The 27,905-nt window shown below is 41.7% G+C and overlaps 1 protein-coding gene across 5 annotated transcripts in view; it reads right to left on the bottom strand.

Annotated features, from left to right (window-relative positions):
• The window catches only part of CARMIL1 (capping protein regulator and myosin 1 linker 1), a 347,708-nt gene extending 338,061 nt beyond the window's left edge, over positions 1-9,647 (bottom strand). For all 5 annotated transcript variants that reach the window (XM_055264247.2, XM_055264246.2, XM_055264241.2 and 2 more), the window contains exons 1-2: positions 9,076-9,647; positions 4,028-4,125 (exon numbers count right to left, since the gene is read on the bottom strand). In XM_055264247.2, coding sequence (XP_055120222.2) covers positions 4,028-4,125; positions 9,076-9,115 — 138 coding nt within the window. In that variant the 5' untranslated portion in view covers positions 9,116-9,647. The remainder of the gene's footprint in view (positions 1-4,027; positions 4,126-9,075) is intronic.
• Positions 9,648-27,905: the final 18,258 nt, after the last annotated feature.

Genomic DNA, 27,905 nt, shown 5'->3' on the forward strand with positions numbered 1-27,905 from the left:
TGAAAACTCATGCAGTAAAGAAACTGATTTATCTTTAACACTCTGATTGCCAAATTTATTTGAGAATAGAACACTCTTGCCCCAGAACATCTAGCATTTCTGATTTCATTTGAGGAGAGCATACCTTAGGAATTTTAGATCCAGCCTGTTGCCCTCTATCCTGCTAATAAGGTGCCACAAACTATGAATAAACCCTCTTGGCCTTATGGTGAACTGACCTCAACCTGTCAATGGAGGCAGAGGATACTTGGGCTTCAGAAGGATTGGCATTTTCTGCACCATGGAGAAAACAGAATGCAGGACCCCTTTATTCCTCTTGCCTTATCATTTTTGGGTGTTTGCTGCATGCAGCCACTGTGCTATGCAGTATTTAAATAAATTCCACTTGATATGTAAAGCAATCACATACCAATAGATACTGTTAAAACATAGGGTTTTTTCCATAGGAAAAAAAAACAAAAAACCTGATTCTTAACATTGTCATAAAGTTGCTGAGCAACAGTGTGAACCCAAAATCTGGGCCCTTAACCACTGAGCCTTAATATTTCATTATACACAGATGGCAAGAAGAGACCTGTTTAACCAGTCCTAACTTTCACCTGACATCCCAACTGCAAAGACAGGACTCAGGCTTTACACCTGCCCATTCTCTACCCTGTATATGCCTTACCCCAGCTGTACCTTAGTATGTTTCTCTAACATAAGCTCTCTCAGGCTTCCAGACATATTCTGTTCCCTTTGTCCAGAACATGTCTCCACTCTCTTCCCTTGGCTAACTCCTACTCATCCAGTGAACACCAGCTTAAGCTTATCTTCCTTCTGAAGTCTTCCCCGATTCTCAGGCCTGAGTTGGGAGTTCCTCTCCATGCTCCTGAAGCCCCGATTCATCCACTCATAGCACATCTCAAACCACTGCCTGGCTACATGTTTACCTCCCCAACTAGAATGTAAGCTTGGAGTCCTATGAAGTCAAAGACTAGGACTATTTTGTATATACCATGTGCCTGGAACACAGCAGGTGCTCAATAAATATAAAACTAGTGTATAAATCAATCAATCAAAGACAGAGAGACTCTGAAGTCCAAATCTCCCCTATCATTGTTTGAAGTCGGCAACCATGGAACAAAGTAACAGCTGCTTTCTTTTTGACCACAAAGGCAAAGCAGACAGGCTCTGAGTGAGGCACAGCTGGGTTCGAATCCCAGCTGTTATTAACTAGCCAAATGATGTGAAGCAATTTACTTTGGCTTCTCCAAATCTCAATTTCCTCATCTGTAAAATGGAGATGTAAAAAGTGCCTACCTCATAGCGTTGTAGTGGGGATATAACAAAGCAATGCGTAATTAAGTACTCAGCACAGTCTCTGGCACTTGGCCAGTGTTTAATAAATATTAGCTATTATGATCACGGCTGGTCTGAGTGTAGGGGTGTTTACAACTAATTGATCACAACTCATTATAGATTTCTTTGCTCTTCCTCCACTCCCATTGCTTCACTTGACTAGCCTTCAAAAACAGATTTTTAGAAATATTAGCTATTATGATTATAGGAAGATGAAGATAAGCCCTCTACAAAAGATAAGCTAGAAATAGTATAAAGTCTCAAGTGTAAGAAGAAAGAACCACGTAAAATACAGCACACTCCTACTTTTATAAGAAAAGGAGTGAATAGTGGGCAATGGGGGAAAGTAACAAAAGCACAACTCAAAACAATGTACTGTAGATATTCAGCCAACTCATTTATGAGCCATTTTAGTAGGCTAACAATGGATTAAGCAATTAAATTTCTCTAAACTCAGAAACTCAGAAATCCACAGCTTTGAGGTTACTTCATACATCTTCGTGTTCTAACTTGAAGCCTGTCAAAGAAAGCCAGACCTTGAGTATTTCTATTAATAATTCCTGCCCATGCAAGTAATAGCCACAATGAGCTCCGGCCATGCTCCTATAAACTGCTTAGATTCCATATTTGGGGAGATAAATGCTTAAACTCAAATACATTTTTAATTTGGTTACAACTTTAATCAATTCCAGCTGTTAGTTGAGGCCAAAAAAACTTACAATTAAGTACTAATCATAAGCATTTTTAAATAGTGCTAATTTTATATTGGACATTTAAATTTGTCTTTGAAATTTTAACATGGTAAATTGCACTCATGATGTGGGTTTGTTCTTAGCATAATAATAATTTCCATATCAAATAATACCAAGCCCCAATTTTTTAGACTGTCATAGCAACCACTACCTGATATTTAAGTTGTAGAGAAGTTGATTCATCTTATAAAGTTACTACATTATTAAAAACTTACTTTAAATTTATAAAAAAGCAAATGACAAACAATATTTCTTCTCTACACTACCACTTCCAAAAAAATAACACAATCATTGTTGAACAACATCAAGAAAAACATAAGGAAATTTCATCTTTACTGAAGCTAAATAAAACAGAACAATGGCACCAATCATTTCTTCTACTGATAATTTAATCATGCAGTTTACATAAGGACATTTTGTTGCTGGGCAAAAGCCACTCAAGTTTTCCCACTTCAATGCCTTTACCATCCCGACTTGTATATACAGATAACATAGAAACAGAAGTCATCCATCACAAGCATAATCCTTACTAACAAGAAAAGACAGTCACATATCCTGGGGTTAGATATTTTAGAAGATTCTCAAGACAGATGTGATTAGAAAGACACTTCAAATTCTTTGGCAACTTTAACTAAAGAAATGGAATATTAAAAATATTCTTTTTCAGGCCACGCACAGTGGCTCATGCCTGTAATCCCAGCACTTTGGGAGGCCAAGGCAGGCAGATCGCTTGAGTCCAGGAGTTTGAGACCAGCCTTGGGAATATAGGGGACCCTGTCTCTACAAAATATAAACAAAATTAGCTGGGCATGGTGGCCCATACCTGTAGTCCCAGCTACTCAGGAGGCTGAGGTGGGAGGATCGCTTGAGCACAGGAGGTTGAGGCTGCAATGAGCCGAGATCACGCCATTGCACTCCAGCCTAGGCAACAGACTGAAATCCTGTCTCAAAAAAACTTTAAAAAACTAAAAAATTATTCTCTTTCAATAATATATACCTGGGATTTGTTTTAAAATTCTCCAGAGGAAAAAAAACCAACAACAACAAACAAACAAACACCATGGGGAAGATACTTAGTACAATGCTGAAAATGGTTGAAGCTGGGAAGGACAGGTACATAGGGTTCAATATACTATTCTCTGTTTTTTGCATATGTTTGCAAATATCCATGATAAAAAGTTAAACAATATTCTCTCCATCAAAATATTCTTTCCACCTAAGCTTAAATTTAGATTTGCCAGAATCTCAACCTAGAAACCATTAAAATACCATAAAATATTTTCACCTCTCTAAAGGTACAACTCCAACACTGACACCTCTCTAAGAAGTTTTCTGCAGCAGGGCCCAAGCCCTCAGCCCCTCAGCATCTCCTCTCACAAACTGAAAGGAACCCCAAGTCCAATCGCAACACTAGCAGATACTGCCTTCAGCAGGAGTTTCCCTCCAAATCACCAACACCCTGCGTAAAATGACAACGCTTTGTTAGCTCATCACCCCTTAGATGGACTCATATATAACATCTGAGAAAATCTAATTAAGTAATTAAACCAACATGAGATGAACTGTTTAAACTCCTCCATAAGACTTTATGAATAAAGTCATAGGATCAGCCACCACACACCAAATAAAAAAGTTCCATTTAACATCAAACTCTGAATATTATGAAAACAGACTCTAAGAGATTACCTAAATATAGGCAGCAATTACAACTTTGAGAAATACAATCTAAAAGCCTTTGATCTTTAAAATTCAATTACCCTATTTTTAACTTTTGACAAAGAAATATTCCAATTAACCTAAGACAAAATGGTCATCAGAACTTTTGAACAATATATAAAACACAGAAGTAATGCTGCGTGAAAATTAAGTAATCTAAACAATGAAAAGACACTTTCATTTCCAAACATTTAATAAAAATAAACAGTAATACTTACCAGTACTTTGTTTTCAACTTTGTCTCCCTTAACTTCCAACTTCACTTTCTTCTTCACTGAAATTTTTATCTTTCTGCCAATAACATCCTTTATGCTTTCTGAAAAAAAAAAAAAAAAAGGAATTATGTTATTAGTAAGAAAAAAAGCACTGGGGAGGAGTAAGCATTTGGAGGAGTATATTTGGTTGTTTTTACTGTTGCCGTCTTTTGAGACAGAGTCTTTGTCACCCAGGCTGGAGTGCAGTGGTGAGATCTTGGCTCACTGCAACCTCCACCTCCTGGGTTCAAGTGATTCTCCTGCCTCAGCTTCCCGAACAGCTGGGACTACAGGCGCACACCACCGGGTCCGGCTAATTTTTTGTATTTAGTAGAGACGGGGTTCTACCGTGTTGGTCAGGCTGGTCTTGAACTCCTGACCACAAGTGATCCGCCTGCCTTGGCCTCCCAAAGTGCTGGGATTACAGGCATGAGCCACCGTGCCCGACCGTTTGTCTTTTTTTACTTGTTTTAACAAGTTGGATGATTATCGCCCATCAAGTATTTAATAAACACCTACTTTGTACCTCGTACTGTATATTGATATGCTGAGGCAAACACAAAAGCACGACATAATACCAGTCCATGCAAGGCACGACATAATCTTGTTTGGAAAGTAAGATACATATAAAAGAAAAAAACAAAGAACAGCAAATAGTGAAGTTGGGCAGTATGATGAAACACTACATTGCATGCAGAACACAACAGGAATTCATAAATTCGCTCTGCCCCTGGCTGGTTACCTCTGGTGCCCAGCAGCCTCTGGGTTCACCATAGTGTCATACAAATATTAGCATTCTCTATGAGTAAGTCTTGACATGATGTTTGGGGAATATGGCAAAATAAAACAGAACAGAACTGGGCTGGGCACGTTGGCTCACGTCTGTGATCCCAGCACTTTGGGAGGCTGAGGAAGGTGGATCGCTTGAGGCCAGGAGTTCAACACCAGCCTGGCCAACATAGATAAACCCTGCCTCTACTAAAAATACAAAAAAAATTTAGCCAGGTGTGGTGGTGCATGCTTGTAATCCTAGCTAGTCCAGAGGCTGAAGCACAAGAATTGCTTGAAACCGAGAGGTGGAGGTTGCAGTGGAGCTGAGATCGTGCCACTGCATTCCAGCCTGAGTGACACAGTGAGACACTGTCTCAAAAAAATAAAAATAAACCAGAACTATAACAAATGATTTACCCAAACAAAGGCACCCCCAGCCATCTGTCCTTCCAAAATCATCACAGCACAATACCCCCAAGAAGTGGTCAAAGGCAATAGAAGGAGAAATTTGGAGACTTGACATTTCACATGGTGGTGCAAAAGTCTTCCTAGGGCTCCCATGAGTACCTCAAAATGAACATGTCTGAAATCAAACTCATTATCTCCTACTCTGGACACTAATGATGCTGGAAAAAGCTTATCTCCAACTCCTTTCTCTCAGACAGAAAGCCAGTCTCCTAAAATCTGCCTCCTCCACAGCTCCTGACCACCTAGGCATGACTGCAGTAAGGGCCTCAGAATCTCTCACCAAGACTAAGTCCATGGCCTCTAACCCATAAGCCCACTGTCACCTCCATAACCACCGTGACTCTTCCAAAACTGTGAGATTCATCATGTCTCTCCCAGTCTATGAGTTGCAGTCATTTTTGAATAAACCCAAAACTCATAGCATGCCATTCAAGGTCTTTCACATTTTTTTTTCAGTGTGACTTCTCAGCACATACCTAAAGATCCAATTATCCCTAATACCTTCAACTTTTACACCCCTAGGATTGTGGATCTATTATTCTCTTTCCTGGGATGCTCTTTCCCTATTGTCCTCCTGGTTATATTCTATTTATCCTCCAAAATACAGTCCCCTCCTCTATGCTCCCATACCTCTGTATTCTGTATTATAATCATTTTGGTCTATTCACATGTTCAACAAATAAATGTACATAGGAGTACCTCGTGTGTCAGGTACTCTACTAGGTGCTAGATAGAGACGGTTCTTGCATTTCACAGGAGTTTGCAATCTAGTGGAGGTCACTGAGAGATGTCATAAAACAAATGCACACACAATGCATAGGATCATGGATTCGGAAGCACACGAAGGTTTCAGGGAGGAGGGGATCCCTGAGCTGAATCTTGAAGGCATAGGAAATAAGATCACTGGTTTCCAAAGTAGAGTGCACAACACAATCCATTGAGATGAAAGAAGAAAATAGAATTTTCATTTCTACTTACAATGTGTGTTTCAGTGTGTGTTTTAGATTATACACACTAAATGGAGTATGTAGTTTAACAAATATATGTTTATTAAGGGGTAATCAAAATTTTCTTCTTGGAAATACCGCCATGAAAGTTTAGAGCTGCTGAGATAAAGAAGAGTGAAAACGGGGAGAAAAAGACAGTGTACGCATAAAGAACGGCATGGAAATCTGAGAAAACACAGCCTGTTCAAGGAACAGCAAGGAGGTGGAATGTTTGGGGCAAGAGAACGTGTAGTGCTCACTGCACTTTGAGTTATTCACAAAGCTCCTATCTTATCAGAACTCGAGAAACAAGCACAGGCCACTCTTCTCTCCCCTAAAGAAGAATTGCGGGAAATGGGCATCTGAAATTGACTTCAGAACATATACACATGGAAAGAGATTGGAAAATCATATACCCTTTAAAATAACTACCTCTAAGTGGTAATAGGAGTGACACATAGTCTTCTTATTCTTCTCTACATTTAAATTTTTTCTACGTAAAGTCTGCAACACTTTTTTTTTTTTTTTTTTTTTGAGATGGAGTTTCACTCTTATTGCCCAGGCTGGAGTGAAATGGCTTGATCTCGGCTCACCGCAACCTCCGCCTCCCAGGTTCAAGTGATTCTCCTGCCTCAGCCTCCCGAGTAGCTGGGATTACAGCCATGTGCCCCCACGCCCAGCTGATTTTTGTATTTTTGGTAGAGACGAGGTATCTTCATGTTGGTCAGGCTGGTCTCCAACTCCCGACCTCAGGTGATCCACCCGCCTCGGCCTCCCAAAGTGCTGGGATTACAGGGGTGAGCCACCACGCTCAGCCAAGTCTGTAACACTTTTTAAACATCTTGAGGGAATCTTAAGGGAATATATAGAGGTTTTCACGTGGTCGGTCGCCATTTTGAATTGATCAGAGCAGAACTCTTGTGAGCACTTGAATTTAGAGGAAAGCAGGTGCAGGAATTTATTCTATCCCAGCCTAACTTGACCACTGAAAGGCCCAGAAAAATCATATCGGGCATAATATGTCACTCTGTTGAAAGAGATATGAGATAGGCAATACTTAATAAAAACAAAAATTCCATTTCAAGATAAAGGTCAAACTCAACTTTTAAAATATACGAACTATTCCTTTTGAGAACCATGAATAGAAACCCAGACACCTTATTTCCACTCTACCCTTCACTCTTTCTCTTGGGTCTAAGTAATTACCTACACTTTCCATTTCCAGACTCAAGGACAACTCCTTATATAAAGTAAAAATCTGCCACCCCCTTTAGCCATCCTTATCCCCTGACCAGCCAGGCAAGCCCTGCCCTAAACTCATTCTCAGGACCTCTGGAGGCATCTTCAGAGCCTCTGGCGTTTGCTTGGGGTGTTGGAAAGGTCGCAGCCTCCCAGAACCGGATGGGTCACTCACTCCAGCAAAAGATGCAGACTCCACAGGGTTGGGGAGAGAGAAGAGGACCTGCTGAGATCATGATGAGAGGTGCGTGTGTGTGTGTGTGTGCGCGCGTGCGTCTGTGAATAATTTCGTACTGTAAATTCTGGTAAAAGATCAGGTTTGTCTGTCTGTAATTCAGCAGAAGTAGAGGCTTCCATACAAACCTAGCAACAGCCTCTCTACATCAAGTTTTACCTGCCAACAGTCACCAACGGAAGGGCATACACAAATTCCTCCAAAGTATTATTAGCTAAAAGGAACAACAGAGGGGCAAATTCCACACATGGAGATCAGTGGGTGCTCAGAACTTCCTCTTGTTGTCAGCACCGATTAAACATCATCTTTGTGAGCTGGAGGCTGTGTAGTGTGCCAAGAATGGTACAGTAGGGAATATAGGTCACTAGGGCTCAAAACACATCTGTACACAGACGCACATACCTTGTTACAATATAACATGCTACACACAAACACATGCTTAAACGCTAGGTTTTCAGAACACTCTCCCATCCTATTTTAGCTCTGCCATTTTAACCCTCCAGATAATTAAGTTAAACCCCAAGACTTAACCAGCCCCGCCCCCATCACCACCAAAAAAAAAAACCCTCAAGGTACTCAAACAATGGGTCACCTTGCACAGGGTAATACACACGGGTTCCCTAAGCGATCCCCTGTAGGGAAAATCGGTAGGTTAATCATTATTAAAATAAGGCTTTTATCATTAACCCTCTATTTCCTGGCCCGAGTCTGCGTCAGCCCTGTAACCCTTTCGCTCCCAGCTGGCTACACTAAGCCACGCCTTGCCAGGCCCAGTCATTTTACCAGACTAGCGCCCACTCCCCCAAGTCTGCGTGTCAGAAGATCACCTCCCGCGGGGCATTTTAAGGCGCCTGACACGTGCCGGAGACGACCTACTGTGCGCTCGCCACCTGTCCTTCCGATAGGCTTTCCCGGACTTTCCCGAGTTTGGAACAGTGGGCTGGGCGCTGTAAAGGGCTCCCCTCGCTTGCAGAACTCCCAAGTCTAAGATGGCCCGCCCCCTTCTTTCGCCAACCTGGATCCCCGCTTCTGGGCAAGAGGAGGTGCCCAGGGCTCACAGTCGAGACCCCCCTCCCACCCACCTCCCGAGGACTCCCGATTCCTGCCCGACGCCTTCTCTCTCTGCACTTGGCTCTAGAGGCGGTCGGATGGGAACAAACTTCCCGGCACCCCCAGTGACCCTGCCCAACACCACTCTGCCCTAAGGGGCGCCAAGACTTCTCGGGACCTGCGGGAAGGCAGAGGTGGGAAGGGAGGTAGAGGTGAGGAGTACGCAGAGGAAGATGGAAAACCAACAACCGCGCGAATCTTACCTATCAACTCCCTGGGAACGTCAGAGCTCTCCTCGGTCATGGTTGCCCTGTAGGTGTGGGGGTTATTGCAGGTCCAACTCTGATGTATGGCCCCCTGCCCTTCCCCGAACTCAATTTTTTTAGAGAGGCAGATGCAGCTTGCAAATGGAAGTGGGCAAGAAAAGGGGGGCGGAGATACAATTTTGCCGCGCGACCCCCGCCCCACCAAAAAAAAAAAAAGAGTTGCAAATGCGAGGCGGATATGCTACTGCTGCTACATGACGCCTCCTCGCAGTTCCCGGCGGCTGAATAAGGAGCGGACCGGATTACAAGTGGGCGCGGGGCGCGGGGCGCGAGGCGGCTGTGGCGCCCGCTCCCGGCTCGCTGGTCCCCGGCTGGGCTTGGGCCGGCGTAGCTCCCGCCCAGTCTCCGCGCCGCACCTACAGCCCTAGGTGAAAGCGGAAGGCGTGGGTGAGGGCGGGGAGTGCGGCGCGGGGCGGGGGGAGTAGGTTTTCCTCGCGCTCCTGCCGGGCTCCGGCTGGGCGGGGGCAGCTCCGGCCCTCCTCCTTCTCCTCCTTCTCCTTCTCCTCTTTCTCCAGCGTTTCCTCCTCACCTCGCGAGAGCCGGCCTCCGCACCAGTGCCAGGCCGGCCTCCGGTGCCCGAGCGCTGGGTCCCCGGCGTAGGGCGCACCCCCAGGAGAGACGCTGTGCGGTGCTGCGGTGGCGGCGGCGGGCACCGCGCCCCTCCTCGCAGCCTCCCTCCCAAACCGCAAAAGCCCTGCGTCTGGAGAGGGGGCGAGCGGGCTCGCGAGAGAGCCCGGGAGCCATCTGCTGGCTGCGAGGGAGGAGAGCCGGGTGAGCCGGGCTTTCCGATTCCTTGTCCCCACTTCGGGGCGGGCCAAGGGACCCAGAAGACGGGAGACTGCAGATTCTGCAGACCCGTCTACACGGAAGCTGGTTCTTTTGGGGACCCTCTTACGCACTTTTGCTTTTTCAGCCCTCCCGGTGACATGTCATTTCATCATCGCTATTCTTCATTTCTGATGAGCTAGACGAAACCTGTGAACACTGATCATACCGTGAGAAGACACTTTTGTGTGTGTCTTCAGCGGGTGCTCTGCAGCCGCAGTTCGCTATCTCAGACATTCCCGTTGAGAGCGCCTTGGAAAATGCCTTTCACTCGAAAAAGTCTCTTTTATCCTCGGGGCATATTCGGGAAGCTGAGCAGATAGGTCTGATCCTGCCTGGGCCCAAACTCCCTATGACTTCCCTGAGCTCCGTCCCCAGAGGTTCAACTTCACGGCCAAGAATACTTTGTGCCTCAATCGCTGCTTTTTAGCCTAGGGCTGGGAATGTCCCAGACTGTCTAATCAGGTTCTGCTTTTAAAGGACAGAAAAGGAGGAAAGGAAAGGGAATCCATGCACTTGGCAATCTAATTTTAAACACTGCTGTTGACCTTGGATCCCTTAGAATCATCTTCAGCCCCACAGCCAGGCCTCACCACTAAGGATTTGCCAACCTGGCCCCTTCCCACCCTCCTTAACCTCTCCCACTCCCCACTCTATTGCGACCAGACTCACTGTTTGCTCCTCCTTCCTCTTAAGGTTATCTGATTCTTATCTATGTTTTCAAACCCATCCCAATGGTCTACCTTCTTTGTGAATATTTTCCAGGGATTTTAAGATTACTGTGATCCCTAAGCCTCTAGAATATGTATTGCCTGAAACACACTTTTCTAAGCCCAACCATACAGTGTCTTGTTTCATTGCTTATGTATTTGTCTGGTTTTACTATCTAACTCCTGCATTGTCCCCTGAGTTTGGATTTCTTCTGCCCAACTAGACTGTAGGTGAGTTGAAAGTGGGAACTTATCTTAGACTTTTGAACTTCTTCAACAACCTAGTTCAAAGTAGGTGTTCAATAAACATTTGTTAACTGATTTTAGAGCTTTGGACCTCAGGCCTTCAACCATTTGTTTCAAAAGTGGGCAATTTCTTTAAGCTAGACATTTCCTTAGTGCATTAAATATATTTTTTCTGCAATAAATGGAAATTAACATCTCAAACTGTCTTTCATTCAACCGGGTGTGTTAAAGAGGACTTTTCTGGCACATACCAATGAAGTTTCAGAAATGCCCTGAAGTTTCCAAACCATGTGATAACTTGTGAAAATAAGAACAAAAGTTTGTCTTTTTTTTTTTTTTTCCTGTGGCCTGGGTGATGGAAAGAATAAAGGGAAGGCTTTATGGCAGTTCTGTAATTCAGTACTCTTTGGCTTCTTTTAAAGGAAGCTGGAGTTTCAATAAAAGAATCATTTTCACTGCAACAGGATCCTGATTGGCTCCTGCATCTCTGAAGAAGTGAATTCAAATGAATCTCCTATCACAACACTGAAAAATGACTGACTGATTTTGGAAATCAAAGTCATTTACTTCTCGGTTGCAAAACTCAAATATGTTTCAGAATAGCAAGCAGAGAACTCCAAGGAGCACTGTTTATAAAGCTGCAAACCCAACAAGCAGTAAACATCCCCAGCACCGTAAAACCATGGTGCCAACTTAGAGAATGCAATTTGCATTCTGAAATGTGTACTTGTTTACTGAATCGGCCTACCCCTTCTACTGCTACTGCTGCAAAAACAAACTTTTCTCACTCCATCCCTCCAACTTCCTCAAATTCATCCCTGTTTATATAGTCTTGAATAAAAGAGTGATCAAACCACTACATGAAACTGATTGCATTACATATGTGATTAGTCATAGCTTCATCTAAGTAAGTATTTTCATGTGGCTGTGTTTAAGCCATACAACTAGTACTGATAATCTGAAAGCTGTTAGTAAGATAAAACTTTTTCAGAGAATCCCTACTGCATTTGAATCTGTAAAATGTTAAACATTTAACATATAGTGAGTGGCAACATTATTTTGAAAAGTTATCCATGGATTTTTATTTTTAATTCTAAGCATATATTCACATCTATATAGTACATTTTATAATGCATTATGGTCAGAAAACACTCTGAATAAAAACGTTTGCAGAAAATAGTGTCCCTAAAATGACCCAACATACTATCATTAGACCCATATCATGTAATGATTAAACCCATGGAGACAAAGCAAACAAAAAGTTAAGAAGAAATCAGCATTCTAAAAAAAAAAAATCACAAACTTACGTAGGTCAGTTTCTGGTCTTGTCTACTGCATTAAGAACTGGTTTTAAAATGGAAAGGTATTCAGAAATGTGGGAACCACCAGCATTTTACTCCCCAAGTAATGATTTTAAGATTACCTCCCACCCCCAGTAACCACTGGGGAAGGGGCCTTCTTAAGAAAGTGTATTTTTCAACTTGGTTAATAAAGATCTTTCAGGAGAGTATGCAGTGTGAACTAAGCTTGCAAACACCTCTAAGAAAACTTAGTTTATCTCTGACTAGAAGACAGTGGAAGGTAAATGGCTATTAAACAATACTCCTTTAGAGTATTTACAAATGAAATTATATGAGACCTGAGATTTGCTTGAAAATAGCCCATGGGGATGGTGAGGGGTGGAGAGTATTGAGTAGGGATATAGATGAAATCAGAGTGACCCTGTGTTGATTTTTGTTGCAGCTGGATATCATATCCATGGGAATTCATTGCTTTCACTTTTGTATGTGTTTTCAATGTTTCATAACAATAATAAAACAGAACGAATCCTTAACACATATGACTGAACAAAAAGGAGGAAAATCAACTCAGTCATTAATTCAGAACACATCTGTTTGAATGTGCCATAATTAGAGTTCCCAGTTTTACAATGGTTGTCCAACTTCAGAACACTTGAACACTTCAATAGATAACATGTTGTCTTGATTCAAAGAAACATTATCTTATGTTAAAGTTAATGAAATCTGAATGCATTTTATAATGGTATAGACAGTTAAAATCATGCTTCTCACACCCCATCCCCAACACAAATGCAAAATATGTTATGAAATCCATGATTCATCTGACAATAAGTGACTGTGACAAGTGAGGAAATAAGGGTTTGGCATATCTGAGCTACCCAATGACTCCTTGGGTAAAAAGTATAATTACTATATCTTTATCACAATGAGGAAATAAGTTCACATTTGTGGAGTGATTTGCCCAGAGTCAGCCTTAAGGGTCAAAGATTGAACTTAGAATCTGAGATTTCCAGGTAAATATTCATTTTACTGTTGTTGTTGTTGTTGTTGTTGCTGTTGTTGTTGTTGTTGCTGTTGTTGTTGTTGTTGTTGCTGCTGTTGTTGTTGTTGTTGTTGCTATTGTTGTTGTTTTGAGACAGGGTCTTGCTCGGTCACCCAGGCTGGAGTGCAGTGGCACGCAATCTTGGCTCACTCCAACCTCCGCCTCCTGGGTTCAAGTGATTCTCTTGCCTCATTCTCCCAAGGAGAGTAGCTGGGACTATAGGTGTGTGCCACCACGTCGGGCTAATTTTTGTATTTTTAGTAGAGACGGTGTTTCACCATGTTGGCCAGGCTGGTCTCAAACTCCTGACCTCAAGTGATCTGCCAGCCTTGGCCTCCCAAAGTGCAGGGATTACAGTTGTGAGCCACGACGTCTGACCCATTTTACTATAGTTTTTATGCTACTCTACAGGCTCCTGGGCTAGGTTCCCTGGGAAGCAAACAGGTGACCAGGGCTTGGCCCCACTCACCTCCAAGGAGCTCCTTCTCTAGGAGGATGATCAAGATGCGCTTCAATTGCCCTGCAACTAGCCCAGTGCCAGCCACATAGTAGGTGAGGGAACACTCCTTCAGAAGGCTCAACTGAGCCGATTTATAAAATAATAAATACAAAATGTGCTAGATGTCAAAATGTGTTCAGTAAGTGCTATAGAAATTCGTAGGAGTGGGAGAGAGGAAGCAATAAAATGTGGAAAGATTCTTACATAAATTGACTCAGCAAATATGAGTTGAGCACTTATTATTTGCCAGAGGTTATAATGGTGAATTATGTGGCTGCTTCATGCAGCCCTCATGGAGCAGTCTAGAGGAGAAAGAGAGCAAGACCAAGACAAAAAAAAATGCAACATCTTTTATAACTTAATCTTGGAAATGACATACCATCACTTCTGTTCTATTTTACTGGTCACATGGATCAACCCAGGTCAATGGAGGAAGGTGACACACAAGAATGTGAATACCAAGAGATGGGGAGCATTGAGGACCATCTTAGAGAATGGGTAAAGCAGAGAGAGAGAGAGAGAGAAAATCGCTAATGGCTAATGTAGAGAAAGTAAAGGATCAATGATTAGAGTAGCTGGGAATCAGGAAGGTAAGATGTCAAGTTGGGAAGTTAAGAAAAAAATAATTCAAGAAGGGAGAAAGGGTTAACAGTGTCCTGTGCTGCTACAAAGTCAAATTTGATAAGGAATAGTAATGCATATTTGAACTTAGTAATAAAGGAGGTATTGTTTTCTGTGGAAAGATACATTTTATTAAAATGACAGAGAAGATAAAGTACAATGGGTTGAAGCATGATGAAGAGATGGAAAAGATGAAGGGAAAAAGGGAATACATATGAATCTAGAATTTTGAGGGTGACAAAAAGGAGAGAAGTAGCCAATGGCCTACATAGAAGACTTGCTGTTAACCCTGGAAGATTTAATACTTACATTTATTTCTGCCACTTTCCAATGAGAGGAGAAGAATAAAACATGCATCAAGTCTCTAATGTAGATTATAGACTTGAATAATATTGTATCAATATTATTACTTGCTCATTACTTGTAACAAATGTACCACACTGATGCAAAACAATAATAGGGGACACCGCTGGGGTAGGAAGCATATGGAAACTCTCTGTGCTTTCTGCTCGATTTTTCTGTAGACCTAAAACTATTCTTAAAAAAGAAGACTGCTCTTCCTCTCAGTTCCAAATTGAACTCAATTTGGAAAAGGTGAGTCTGGGCTCAAAATGGAGGCACATGATCCAAAGGAGCCAGAGCACTTGAGAAAACTGTTTACTGATGTTCTCAGCTTTGAAAATACAGACGATAGTTTGAGAAATGGCGCATACTCCCAGGCTGTGTGATAATGAGAGACTCCCAAACAACATGTTCCAGAGGCTTTGGTTTTGTGACTTACTCTTGTGTTAAAGAGGTGGATACAGCGACTTGTCCTCAACCACACAAGGCTGACAGGTGTGTACTGGAACCAAAGAGAGCTGTTTCTAGAGAGGATTCTATAAGGCCTGGTGCCCATCTAACCATGAAGAAAATCTTTGTTTGTGATATCAAGGAAGATGGAGAAGAACGTAATTTGAAAAGCACGGCAAGGCCAGGTTCAGTGGCTCACGTTTGTAATTCCAAATGCTTTGGGAGGCCGAAGTGGGTGGATTGCTTGAGCCCAGGAGTTTGGGACAGACCAGACTGGGCAACATAGTGAAACCCCATCTCTACAAAAAAATGCAAAAATTAGCCGCGCATAGTGGCACGTGCCTGTGGTCCCAGCTACTTGGGAGGCTGAGATGGGAGGATTACTTGAGCCTGGGAGGTACAGGGTGCAGTGAACAAAGGTTGCACCACTACACTCCAGCCTGGGTGACAGAGTGAGACCCTGTCTCAAAAAAGAAAAGAAGGAAAGAGAGAAAGAGAGAGAGAGAGAGGAAAGAAAAGTATGGCACTATTTAAACCATAGATGTTATGGAAGGCAGAGTGGAAAAAAGAGGGGATTTGCTTTTTTAAAATTTACTTTTGTTTATTTTTTATTTTGAGACAGGATCTTACTTTATCACCCAGGCTGGAGTGCAGTGGCCTGATCATAGCTCACTCAACCTCATGGGCTCAAGCAATCATCCCACTTCAGCCTCCCAAGTAGCTGGGAGCAAAGAAGTGCCATTACACCCAGCTGATTTTTAAATTTTTTTGTAGAGATGGGGTCTCCTTATGTGGCTCAGGCTGGTCTCAAACTCCCTGGATCAAGTGATCCTCCCACCTTGGCCCCTAAAGTGCTTGGGAGGCATGAGCCACTGCACCTGGCCTTGCCATAACTTTGTAGGATCATAATACAGTTGATAAAGTTGTAATTGTCACAGAGGAAACTTTGGAGGCGATGGAGGTAATTTTGGCTGTGGTGAAAACTTTGGTGGAAGAGGAGGCTATGATGGAGGTGCTGGAAGCAGAGATAGTTGCAGAGGAGGTGATGGTGAATATAATGGATTTGGAAGTGATGGTGGCAACTATGGTGGTGGTCCTGGTTATAGTAGAATAGGGGGCTATGGTGGTGGCGGACCAGGACATGAAAACCAAGGTGGGGGATATGGTGGCATTGGTGGAGGACGTGATGGTTGCAATGAAGGAGGAAATTTTGACAGTGGTAACTATGGTGGTGGTGGGAAGTATAGTGATTTTGGAAATTATAGTGAACAACAGCAATCAAATTATGGACCCATGAAAGGAGGCTTTCTGGGTGGAAGAAGCTCAGGCAGTCCCTATGGTGGCGATTATGGATCTGGTGGTAGAAGTGGTGGATATAATAGCAGAGGTTCTAAAAAACAGCAAAAAAGGGCTTCAGTTCCTAGCAGGAGTTAAGTGAGGAGTTACCAGGAAAGCAGCAGGTAGTACTTTAAGACAGTCGTCTCAAATGCATTAGAGGAACTGGAAAAATCTGCCATAAAAGAAACAATTATCCATAGTTAGAAAAGTTACTGCAGCTTAAATAGGAAACCCTTCTTGTTCAGGACTGTCATAGCCACAGTTTGCAAAAAGTATAGCTATTGAGTAATGCAATGTAGTGTCAATTAGATGTACATTCCTGAGGTCTTTTATCTGTTGTACTTTTTCTTTTTCTTTTCATTACATCAGGTGTATGGCCCTGTAAGTTGTGATAGTGGTACCAGGAATAAAGAATTAAAGAGTTTTTAACTTTTCAAAAAAAAGAAGCCTAATAATTTATATAAAAATGCATAAAGCAGCCAGGTGCAGTGGCTCATGCCTGTAATCCCAGCACTTCGGGAGGCAGAGGCGGGTAGATCACTAGGTCAGGAGTTCAAGACCTGCCTGGTCAAGATGATGAAACCCCGTCTCTACTAAAAATACAAAAAAAAAAATTAGCTGGGCCTGGTGGCGGGCACCTGTAATCCCAGCTACTCTGGAGGCTGAGGCAGAGAATTGCTTGAACCCGGGAGGCAGAGATGGCAATGAGCCAAGATCGCGCCACTGCACTCAAGCCTGGGTGACAGAGGGAGACTCCATCTCAAAAAAAAAAAAAAAAGCATAAAGCCACAAGGACAAAGAAAATAGAAGATGGTAGCGAACAACAAAATTCAACATTTTGGAACTGAGAAAGCTAATAGAGGAATGGTAGCTGACTTAGCAGACTAGTAAAAGATAAACTCTAATCCTCCAGGGAGAGAGTGAATAAAAAGCAAGTTAATTTCTATAGCAGAATCCAAGAAAAATCTCAGGAACTAGATACACAAGTTATCTCTAAATGCAGAAGTACAGAATGAAGGAGGATTGGTACAGATTTTAAAAGCTCTAGGCACTCCACAGATTCCCTCCCCTACCTCACACAGCCAGTCTACTGCACCCCCTGCACAGCTGCCTCAGATGGGAAGTTAACTCTTTGGAGAGGTTAAACCAAAAAAAGACCTAGTCTTGGAACAGCAGAGGGTGAAAGTGAGAAGCCATACCATATGGAAAGGGAAACATTCCTAAATATAAACCCCTCAAAAATTCATTCTCTGTTTAGTTATCAGAAGTCTAGCAGCAAGGCTTATAATCCCAGTCAGAGAATTGGAGAATTCCTCTCCTATGTTATTAATCATCTTTAAATGAAAAACCTATGAGATATTGACCTACAGGGACTGGCCAGTGAATAGGTCAAGTCCCCACCTGTCCCCCTGAATTGAGACCCACCATTTGACAAACCCTGCCCATTCATGTAAAGCTTCAGCTCAGCTTTGTTATGCCTCACTGTAAATACAGACATCAAAGGCACACTGACATTTGAGGAAAGCCTCTACCATGAAAGCTAGAGACCAAAACAAACAAACCCCAACAAGGGACATAGAAGAGCATGGAAGTAAAAGAAAACTTCAAAAATCTGTAGTGAGACAAATTCTGCCTCTGGCTGCAATGGAATAACAAGGATTGGACATTCTCTCCCACAAAAACCCAGAAAAATATGCAGAACATAAAAAGCTTTTATTTTTCAAACATTGGACATCAGGTAGACGAGACTTTAATCACTAAAAGAAGTTGAAACAAACAAGGTGATCACTATGATTGCCCCTGGTATCTTCCTGGAAATAACCAGACTGTGGATGCAAAGAGGGGGATCCTAAACAGAGTCTATTGAGTCAAGCAGATGTAGGGATCAGAGAGGCCAAGGGGGCTGAATGTTACGAGGTAGAGTTCTAGGGATGAGGGAGCTGTGCTGAAAAGAGCTCCAGAAATCTGCACAGGGGTCTCTTTGAGTCTTTGCTGTGTATGTGGCCAGATAGGCATAAGGTGAAACTCCACAAGGGCAGGCAAAAACCACGGGAGAGTTGTAAGGTGAACTACTTCTAGAGCTCACACAGGGCAGACAGATATTTGAGTTCTGACCAGTCCAAGTGGGAAGTCATCTGTTCTCATTCTGGGCATCTAGTGGAGACTTTGAGAAGCTGGGAAAAGAAGAGAAAATAAAATCCAAAGTAAATAGAAGAAAGAAAATAATACAGGTCATAGCAGAAATCAATGAAATTGAAATTGGACTCGTAACTTTTTAAAATTAGTAAAACTTAATAAGAGTCTTTGCAAAAAAATTTGTTAAATTTTATGCAACACTTGCTGGACTGATCAAAACAAAAAGATAGAAGACACAAATGACCAATATTAGGAATGAGAGGGGGACATGATTACAAATATTAAAAGGGATAATATTGGAGATATTATGAAGAACATTATGCCAATAAATTTGACAGGTTAAATGAAACCTACACATCCCTTGAAAGATAAAAATGTCAAAAGTGACTCAAGAAGAAATGGAAAAAATCTGAAAAGCCCTAAATCTACAAAAGAAATTTGAATTTCAAAATAAAAACCATCCCATAAAGAAAAGGAAAAACAATCACATCAACTATCTCTTTACACACACAAACAACCGTAAGACAAAATTCAACACCCATTCAAAACAAAAACTCTCATTAACTAGGATAGAGGAGAATTTCCTCAAATTAATAAATTGAATCTGTGGAAAACCTGTAACTAATGTTATATTTAATGGTGAAAGCATTTAGTCCCCCTTATGCTTCCCTCCTTAAATCAGAACCAAGACAAGAGTATCTACTCTTCCTATTTATACTCAATATTATGCTAGAAGTCTTAGCCATTCTAATAAGGCAAGAATAAGAAATGAAAGACATAATGGGCAGTAAGGAAGAAAAGCCTGTCTTATTTGAAGATGGCATGACTGTATACATAGAAAATCCTAAGCAGGCCAGGCACGGTGGCTCACGCCTGTAATCCCAGAACTTTGGGAGGCGGAGGAGGGTGGATCACGAGGTCAAGAGATGGAGACAATCCTGGCTAACACAGTGAAACCCTCTCTCTACTAAAAATACGAAAAATTAGCTGGGCGTGGTGGTGGGCACCTGTAGTTCCAGCTACTCAGGAGGCTGAGGCAGGAGAATGGCGTGAACCCGGGAGGTGGAGCTTGCAGTGAGCCGAGTGCACTCCAGCCTGGGCGACAGAGCGAGACTCTGTCTCAAAAAAAGAAAAGAAAAGAAAAGAAAAAAGAAAATCCTACGCAAACTACCAAAAAAGCTACTAGAAATAATAAATGAGTCTAGCAAAGTTGCAGGACACAGGTCAATACACAATGAATTGGATTTTCACATACCAGCAATGAAAAATTGGTAACTGAAATGTTTAAAAAATCATTTACAATGACATCAAAGTATTTATTTATTTATTTATTTATTTTTGTTTTTTTTTTTTTTTTTTGAGACGGAGTCTCGCTCTGTCGCCCAGGCTGGAGTACAGTGGCGCAATCTCGGCTCACTGCAAGCTCTGCCTCCCGGGTTCACGCCATTCTCCTGCCTCAGCCTCTCCAAGTAGCTGGGACTACAGGCGCCCGCCACTACGCCCGGCTAATTTTTTTTTGTATTCTTATTTATTTATTTTTTTGAGATGGAGTCTCGCTGTGTCACCCAGGCTGGAGTGCAGTGGCGCGATCTCGGCTCACTGCAAGCTCCGCCTCCGGGGTTCACGCCATTCTCCTGCCTCAGCCTCTCCGAGTAGCTGGGACTACAGGCGCCCGCCACCACGACCGGCTAATTTTTTGTATTTTTAGTAGAGACGGGGTCTCACCGTGGTCTCGATCTCCTGACCTCGTGATCTGCCCACCTCGGCTTCCCAAAGTGCTGGGATTACAAGCGTGAGTCACCGAGCCCGGCCGACATCAAAGTATTTAATAAGCAGGGATGAATTTAATAAAATAGATGCAAGACATGTACAGTGAAAGCTACAAAACATTGCTAAGACAATGTAATGAAGAGTAAATAATTATACAATATATCAATTTCCATGGGTTGGAAGACTCAGTCAATATGGTTATCAATTCTTAAATTGAACTACAGACATTAATGAAGTCCCAGTAAAAAATATAAGGAGGATTTTCTGTGGAAATTAACAAGATAATTCTAAAATTCATATGAAAATCCAAAGGATCCAGCCTGGGTAATATAGTTGGACCACTTCTCCACAAAAAAAAATTTTTTTAAGTACCCAGGCATGGTGGTGTGCACCTGTAGTCCCAGCTACTCAGGAGACTAAGGTGGGAGGATTGCTTGAGCCCAGGAGGTTGAGACTACATTGAGCCAGGATCATGTTGTTGCATTTCAGCCTGGGTGACAGAGTAAGACCCTGTCTCAAAAACAAATAAACATTGTATTTGTGAGAGGTGTCAAATTGTTAAAAAAAAAAAAAAAAGAAAGAAAGAAAGAAAGAAAAGAAAAACAAACAAATAAAAGAACAGAAAATCCAAAGGAGTTAAAATAGTCAAAGCAATTTTGAAGAAGAACAAAGTTATAGAACTTATACTACCTAAATTTCAGACTTACTATAAAGCTGTTACAATTAAGATATATGATACTGGGGTGGGGCACAGTGGCTCACACTTGTAATTCTAGCACTTTGGGAGGCTGAGCTCGGTAGGAGGATCGCTTGAGTCCAGGAGTTTGAGACCAGCTAGGGCAACATAGTGAGACCCCATCTGTATAAAATAAAAGAAAAAAGATAGTGACATTGGCATTTTATTTTATGTATGTATGTATGTATTGAGACAGGGTCTTACTCTATCACCCAGGCTACAGTACAGGAATGCCTTCATAGCTCACTGCAGCCTCCTGGGTTCAAGTGATCCTCCTGCTTCAGGCTCCCAAGTAACAAAAACCACAGGTGTGTGCTACCACGCCTGGCTAATGATTTTTATTTTTATTATTTTTAGAGACAAGGTCTCACTGTGTTTCCCAGGCTGGTCTCAAATTCCTGACCTCAAGTGATCCTTCTACCTCAGCCTCCCAAAGTGTAGGGGTTTATAGGTGTGAGCCACTGTACCCAGCAAGAGAATAGATTTATAGATCAGCAGAACAGAATAGAAAGTACAGAAATAGTCCCACACATACTTGAACTATTGATTTTTTACAAAGGTACCAAGGTAATTCAATGAGAAGGAGTAGTCTCTTCAATAAATGGTGCTGAAGTAACTGATTATCCATATGGAAAACAATGATCTTTGACCTTTGCCTCATGCCATAACGAATATTAACTCTAAAGAATCAAAAGCTATACATAAAGGTTAAAGCTGTAGATCTTCTAGATAATGACATGGTAGAAAGTCTTCATGGTTTGGGGTACACAACATTTTCTTGGATTGCATTCATAAAACATAAGTCATAAAATAAAAAACCTGATAAATTGAACTCCATCAAAATTAAAACCTGCTGACCCTTGAATTACACTGTTAAGAAAACGTAAAAGGAACACATTTTCTCAATAACATATATTTGACAAAGGATGGTATGTGGAATATACAAAGAATTCTTATGACTCAATGATAATAATGAGCAAAATATTTAGACAGGCATTTCACCAAAGAAAATATACAGATGACCAATGAGAATATAAGAAGGGGCTCAATACCATTAATCATCATAGAAATGCTAATTAAAATCGTATTGAGTTTGAAAGGCTGAGGTGAGCAGATCACTTGAGCCCAGGAGTTCCAGACCAGCCTGGGCAACATGGCCAAATCCCATCTCTACAAAAAATTAAAAACTTAGCCAGGTGTGGTGTTGCTTACCTGTAGTTTCAGCTGTTTGGGAGGCTGAGGTAGGAGGATTGCTTGCGCTTGGATGGCAGAGGTTGCAGTGAGCCAAGATTGCTCCACTGCACTCCAGCCTGGATGACAGAGCGAGACCATGTCTCAAAAAAAAAAAAAAAAAATTAGTTGGGTGTGGTGGTGTGTGCTTGGGGTCCTAGCTACTTGGGAGACTGAGGTGGAAGGATGGGTTGAGCCCAAGAGTATGAGGCTGCAGTGAGCTATGATTAGGCCACTGCACTCCAGTTTAGGTGACAGAGGAGAGTGTGTCTCAAAATAAACCAATCAAACAACAACAAAAAACTAAACCATATTGAGGTACCACCACATCCACCAGAATGGCTAAAATTTAAAAGTCTGACAATATTAAGTGTTGGAGAAGATGTGGAGTAACTGGAACTCCCATGCAATTGATGGTAGGAATGTAAAATAATACAATTACTTTGGAAATATGTTGGCAGTTTCTTACAAAGTTAAGCAGATAATTAACATACAACTTTGCTATTTGCCTCTATATATTTACCTAAGTGAAATAAAAAACATATGTTCCCACCAAGACTTATGTATGAATGTTTACAGCACTTTTATTTGTAATAGCCAAAAACTAGACTGAAGCAAAATGCACACAGCAGATAAATGGATAAACAGATTTAGCATATTCATAGATTAAAATAAATACTCGGTGGGGCATGGTGGCTCACACCTGTAATCCCAGCACTTGGGGAGCCTGAGGTGAGCAGATCACTTTAACCCAGGAGTTCAAGACCCACCTGGGGAACATGGCAAAACTCTGTCTCTGCAAAAAATAAAAAAAAATTAGGCCAGGCGTGGTGGCTTAAACCTGTCATCCCAGCACTTTGGGAGGCCAAGGCAGGTGGATCACGAGGTCAGGAGATCGAGACCATCCTGGCTAACATGGTGAAACCCTGTCTCTACTAAAAATACAAAAAATTAGCCAGGTGTGGTGGTGGGTGCCTGTAGTCCCAGCTACTCGGGAGGCTGAGGCAGGAGAATGGCATGAACCTGGGAGGCAGAGCTTGCAGTGAGCCAAGATGGCGCCACTGCACTCCAGCCTGGGCTACAGAGCAAAGCTCCATCTCAAAAAAAAAAAAATTAGCTGGGCATGGTGGTGTGTGCCTGTAGTCCTAGCTACCTGGGAAGCTAAGGTGGAAGACTCACCTGAGTCCAGAAGGTCGAGGCTACAGTGAGCCATGATCCCACCACTGTACTCCTGCCTGGGTGACAGAGTGAGATCTTGTCTCAAAAAAATAAATAAAATAAAAGAGAGAGAAACACTCAGCAATAAAATGAAATTAACTAATATTATATATGGCAATATGGATGAATCTCAAAAACATTATGCTAAGAAAAAGAAATCTAGACACAAAAGAGTGTGTACTTGTGGTAACAGGAGGCATACGTTTGTCTAACCTCAGATTCCATGGGGATTCTACTTTTGGAAATCAGAAAAGGTAAAATAACTCTCAGAATGTTATATATATTACCAGAAATGTTTATTTCTGTAGGTTATTAGGAAGAATCTGCTTTCTACCTCATTCAGGATGCCGACAGGATCTAGTTCCTTGTGATTATGGAACTGAAATCTCTGTTTCCTTGCTGGCTGTCACTCAGGGCCCAATCTCAGCTCTGAGGGCCAGCTTACTTTCCTTAGCATGTGGCCCCTTTCCATTTTCAAAGTGAGCAAAGCTAGAATCTCTCTTGCATCAAACTCCTCTCATGCTTCTAACCTCTTTCACCAGAAAGAGACTTGTCCTTTTTAAGGATTCACCTGGACAGGTCAAGACCACCAAGTATAGTCTCTCTTTCTCTCTCTTTTTTTTTTTTTTTTGAGACAGGGTCTCACTGTGGTTGCCCAGGCTGGAGTGCAGTGGCATAATCTTGGCTCACTGCAGCCTCAACCTCCCAGGCTCAAGTGATTCTCCTGTCTCAGCCTCCTGAGTAGCTGGGATTACAAGTGCACACCACCATGCCTGGCTAACATTTTTGTATTTTTAGTAGAGACAGGGCTTCACTACATTGTTCAGGCTGGTCTCAAACTCCTGGACTCAAGCAATCCACCTGCCTTGGCTTCCCAGAGTGCGGGATTGCAGGCGTGAGCCACCGCACCCGGCTAGTCACTCCCTCTCTCCATTTATTTATCTGTCTATCTATCATCTATCTATCTCTATCTATCTATCTATCTATCATCTATCTATCTATCTATCTATCTATCTATCTATCTATCATCATCTATCTATCTATCATCTATCTATCTATCTATCTATATCTATCGATCTTTAAGTACTGGGATACATGTGCAGAACGTGCAGGTTTGTTACATAGGTATAAAAGTGCCATGGTTGTTTGCTGTACCCATCAACCTGTCATCTAAGCTTTAAGCCCTGCATGCATTAGGTTAATGCTCTCCCTCCCTTTCCCCCTCCCTCACCCTAGTCCCTCTTTCTTTTTTTTTTTTTTTTTTTTTTTTTTGAGACGGAGTCTTGCTCTGTCACCCAGGCTGGAGTGCAGTGGCGCAATCTCGGCTCACTGCAAGCTCCGCCTCCCGGGTTCACGCCATTCTCCTGCCTCAGCCTCTCCGAGTAGCTGGGACTACAGGCGCCCGCCACCACGCCCGGCTAATTTTTTTGTATTTTTAGTAGAGACGGGGTTTCACCGTGGTCTCGATCTCCTGACCTCGTGATCCACCCGCCTCAGCCTCCCAAAGTGCTGGGATTACAGGCGTGAGCCACTGCGCCCAGCTGTCCCTCTTTCTTAAAGTCACCTGTACTATATATAACACAACCTAATAATGAAGGATCCCATCATATTTACAGGTCCCTTCTATGCTCCAGGGGAGGGAATATACCACAATCTGCTATCACAATAAAGTTGGCATAAAACATAGGAAAAATTCAGAGAAATTTCAGCAAACCATTGTATTGTGGATGCTGAATGATGGGCTGTACATGTTTCCATTTAGTTTTACTGAACTTTGGTGTGTGTGTGTGTGTGTGTGTGTGTGTGTGTTGTATTTTTAGCATATTGATAAATCACAAAAAGAATACTAAACTACTTTTATTAGTGAATGTACTGATTTTTCACATTCCTTTTCTATGTTATTAATATCTGTATACTCAGGATTAACCTTTGTTGTTTGCTTCTCACCTCTGGAACCTGATATCTGGGGCAATTTCAAGAAGTAATTTCTGAAGTGGGGGCAATAAATAAGTCAAGCTAAAAGAAGAAAATAGCAGTTTGAGAAATCTTTCCAAATTTTCTGTTTAAAAAATCTGGCCACATAAGAAGTAAAAATAACAATAATAGCCACCAATGATGCTAAGCCACTGACACATTTCATCAGCATTTCTTATCTTCTATTTTCCCGTTGTTCAATGTCGTCACATGAATTGTCATAAAAATGAGATTATTATTCTTCAGTTGCTCATTAGTTCAGGCTGCAGAGATCTCCTAAAAAGGATAACTTGTCTTGTGAGACCTCCCTATTTGTTACTAGAGAAAAGTGTGGGATGTTTTGGATTGCAAATGGAAAGTTTTCCTCTTTAACTGAACTCTTGAGATTGTAGTGAAATCATCCATGCCCTGAAGCATCATAATCGTTCCCATATGGACGAATTCATTCAATAAACAGTTATATTTGCATATATAGATTATCCCTAGAAATAGTTTGTCCCTGTTTTGGGAATCTTTGCTGTTCAAACAGCTCTCAAGGGTATATAAGAGGATTTTACTCCTCTTACCCACCTCCCCATTACAACTCAGTTCCCTACTGTTGTCCTCCAAATATTGTTAAGAAGTGAGGTAAGCTGGCTCTGAGGCTTCTAAATTCTGAATTCTGGCTCATTTTAACTGAGTCATTCTGGAGGTCCTAGCCTTGAAACAACTTCTCTTTTGTTCCAATAAACAATAAGCTTAAGAAAAAAGGTTAACTGTCTAATAGCCCCATGATTCCCTTGGTTATCTAGCTAGAAACTGTTTGCAAATGTGCTACATCTTTGATGAATAGGAAATTTACAAATAATTCACAATTATGTTGAGTTAGTGCAGTTAGGGAGTTATCAGTCAACATACTTTAAAAGTAACCTGTTGGAAAAGTAGTAATTCAAAAACCTGCTCAGTTTTTTGCTTTCTTTCTAGTGATTACCTTAAGATCATATTACACACTGTGTTATCTTTTTAGATATTTAGATTTTCTTTTTGTTTATTGCTGATATTGTTATTGCTCTATGAAGCAATACAGCTTTTAGCCATCTGCTTCTCTTCCTCTTTTGGATAATTGACATTTTGTCAAATGGCAAAAAAACAGTATCAACAATACTAAGTAATAACTAACATTTATTAACCGTTCCTTCATGTTGAAGATAAAGCACTTTCAGTGTTTTATCCCATGTAACTCTCAAGACAACTTAAGAGGTAGGTGCTTTTATTATCTCTAGTATTTAAATAGGGAAGCTTCACCCCAGATGGGTTAGATAACTGTCCCTAAGTCACACATTGACACCTCAGAGTAGTTCTGATTACAGGTTGTGATGCTTCTAACCACATTCCTAAGCTAAAATGCCAGTAAAGAAGTGACTGCTACTGCCATCTGCTGGTAACTAGCAGAGTTGTTAGCTACTTTTGCTCAAGCTGCAACTAAAAATCTGTACAAATTAGTGTTTGCAATGAGAGCTTTCTTCTGACACACGTTAGTGTCTTATGATGCCATCTAAAATGCTAGTGTTTAGAAGAGTCCCTGACACACAGTAGGCACTCAATATTTATGGAATGAACAAATGGAGATCCCAGGAGAATTTTTGTTGGTAAAACTTCTCAAGTTGTCCCGAAAGAACACAGAAGCTGTCTCCACACAAAGCAGTCTTTCTTTTCTTTCTTTCTTCTTTCTTTTTCTTTCTTTCTTTCTTTCTTTCTTTCTTTCTTTCTTTCTTTCTTTCTTTCTTTCTTTCTTTCTTCATTCTTTCTTTCTTTCTTTCTTTTCTTTCTTTCTTTCTCTTTCTCTCTCTTTCTTTTTCTTTCTTTTTTCTTTCTTTCTGTCTTTCTTTCTCTCTCTCTCTTTCTCTTTCTTTCTTTCTTTCTTTCTTTCTTCTTCTTTCTTTCTTTCTTCTTTCTTTCTTGTCTCTCTCTCTCTTCTTTCTTTCTTTCTTTCAATGGAGTCTTGCTCTGTTTCCCAGGCTGGAGTGAAGTGGCGCAATCTTGGCTCATTGCAACCTCCACCTCCTGGGTTCAATCGATTCTTCTATCTCAGCTTCCCGAGTAGCTGGAATTACAGATGCGTGCCTGTAACCCGGCTAAGTTTTGTATTTTTAATAGAGACGGGGTTTCACCATGTTGGGCAGGCTGGTCTTGGTCTCCTGACCTCAGGTGATCTGCCCACCTCAGCCTCCCAAAGTGTTGGGTTTACAGATGTGAGCCACCACGCATGGCCTATGGTGCTGTTTTTCAAGTGTTTACTTTGTTCACTGTGCTGCCTCTGCATTTACAATATCCTTTGAATTTCCTTGTT

The sequence above is a fragment of the Symphalangus syndactylus genome, chromosome 23 (genome assembly GCF_028878055.3).
Source record: "Symphalangus syndactylus isolate Jambi chromosome 23, NHGRI_mSymSyn1-v2.1_pri, whole genome shotgun sequence".
Taxonomy (NCBI): domain Eukaryota; kingdom Metazoa; phylum Chordata; class Mammalia; order Primates; family Hylobatidae; genus Symphalangus; species Symphalangus syndactylus.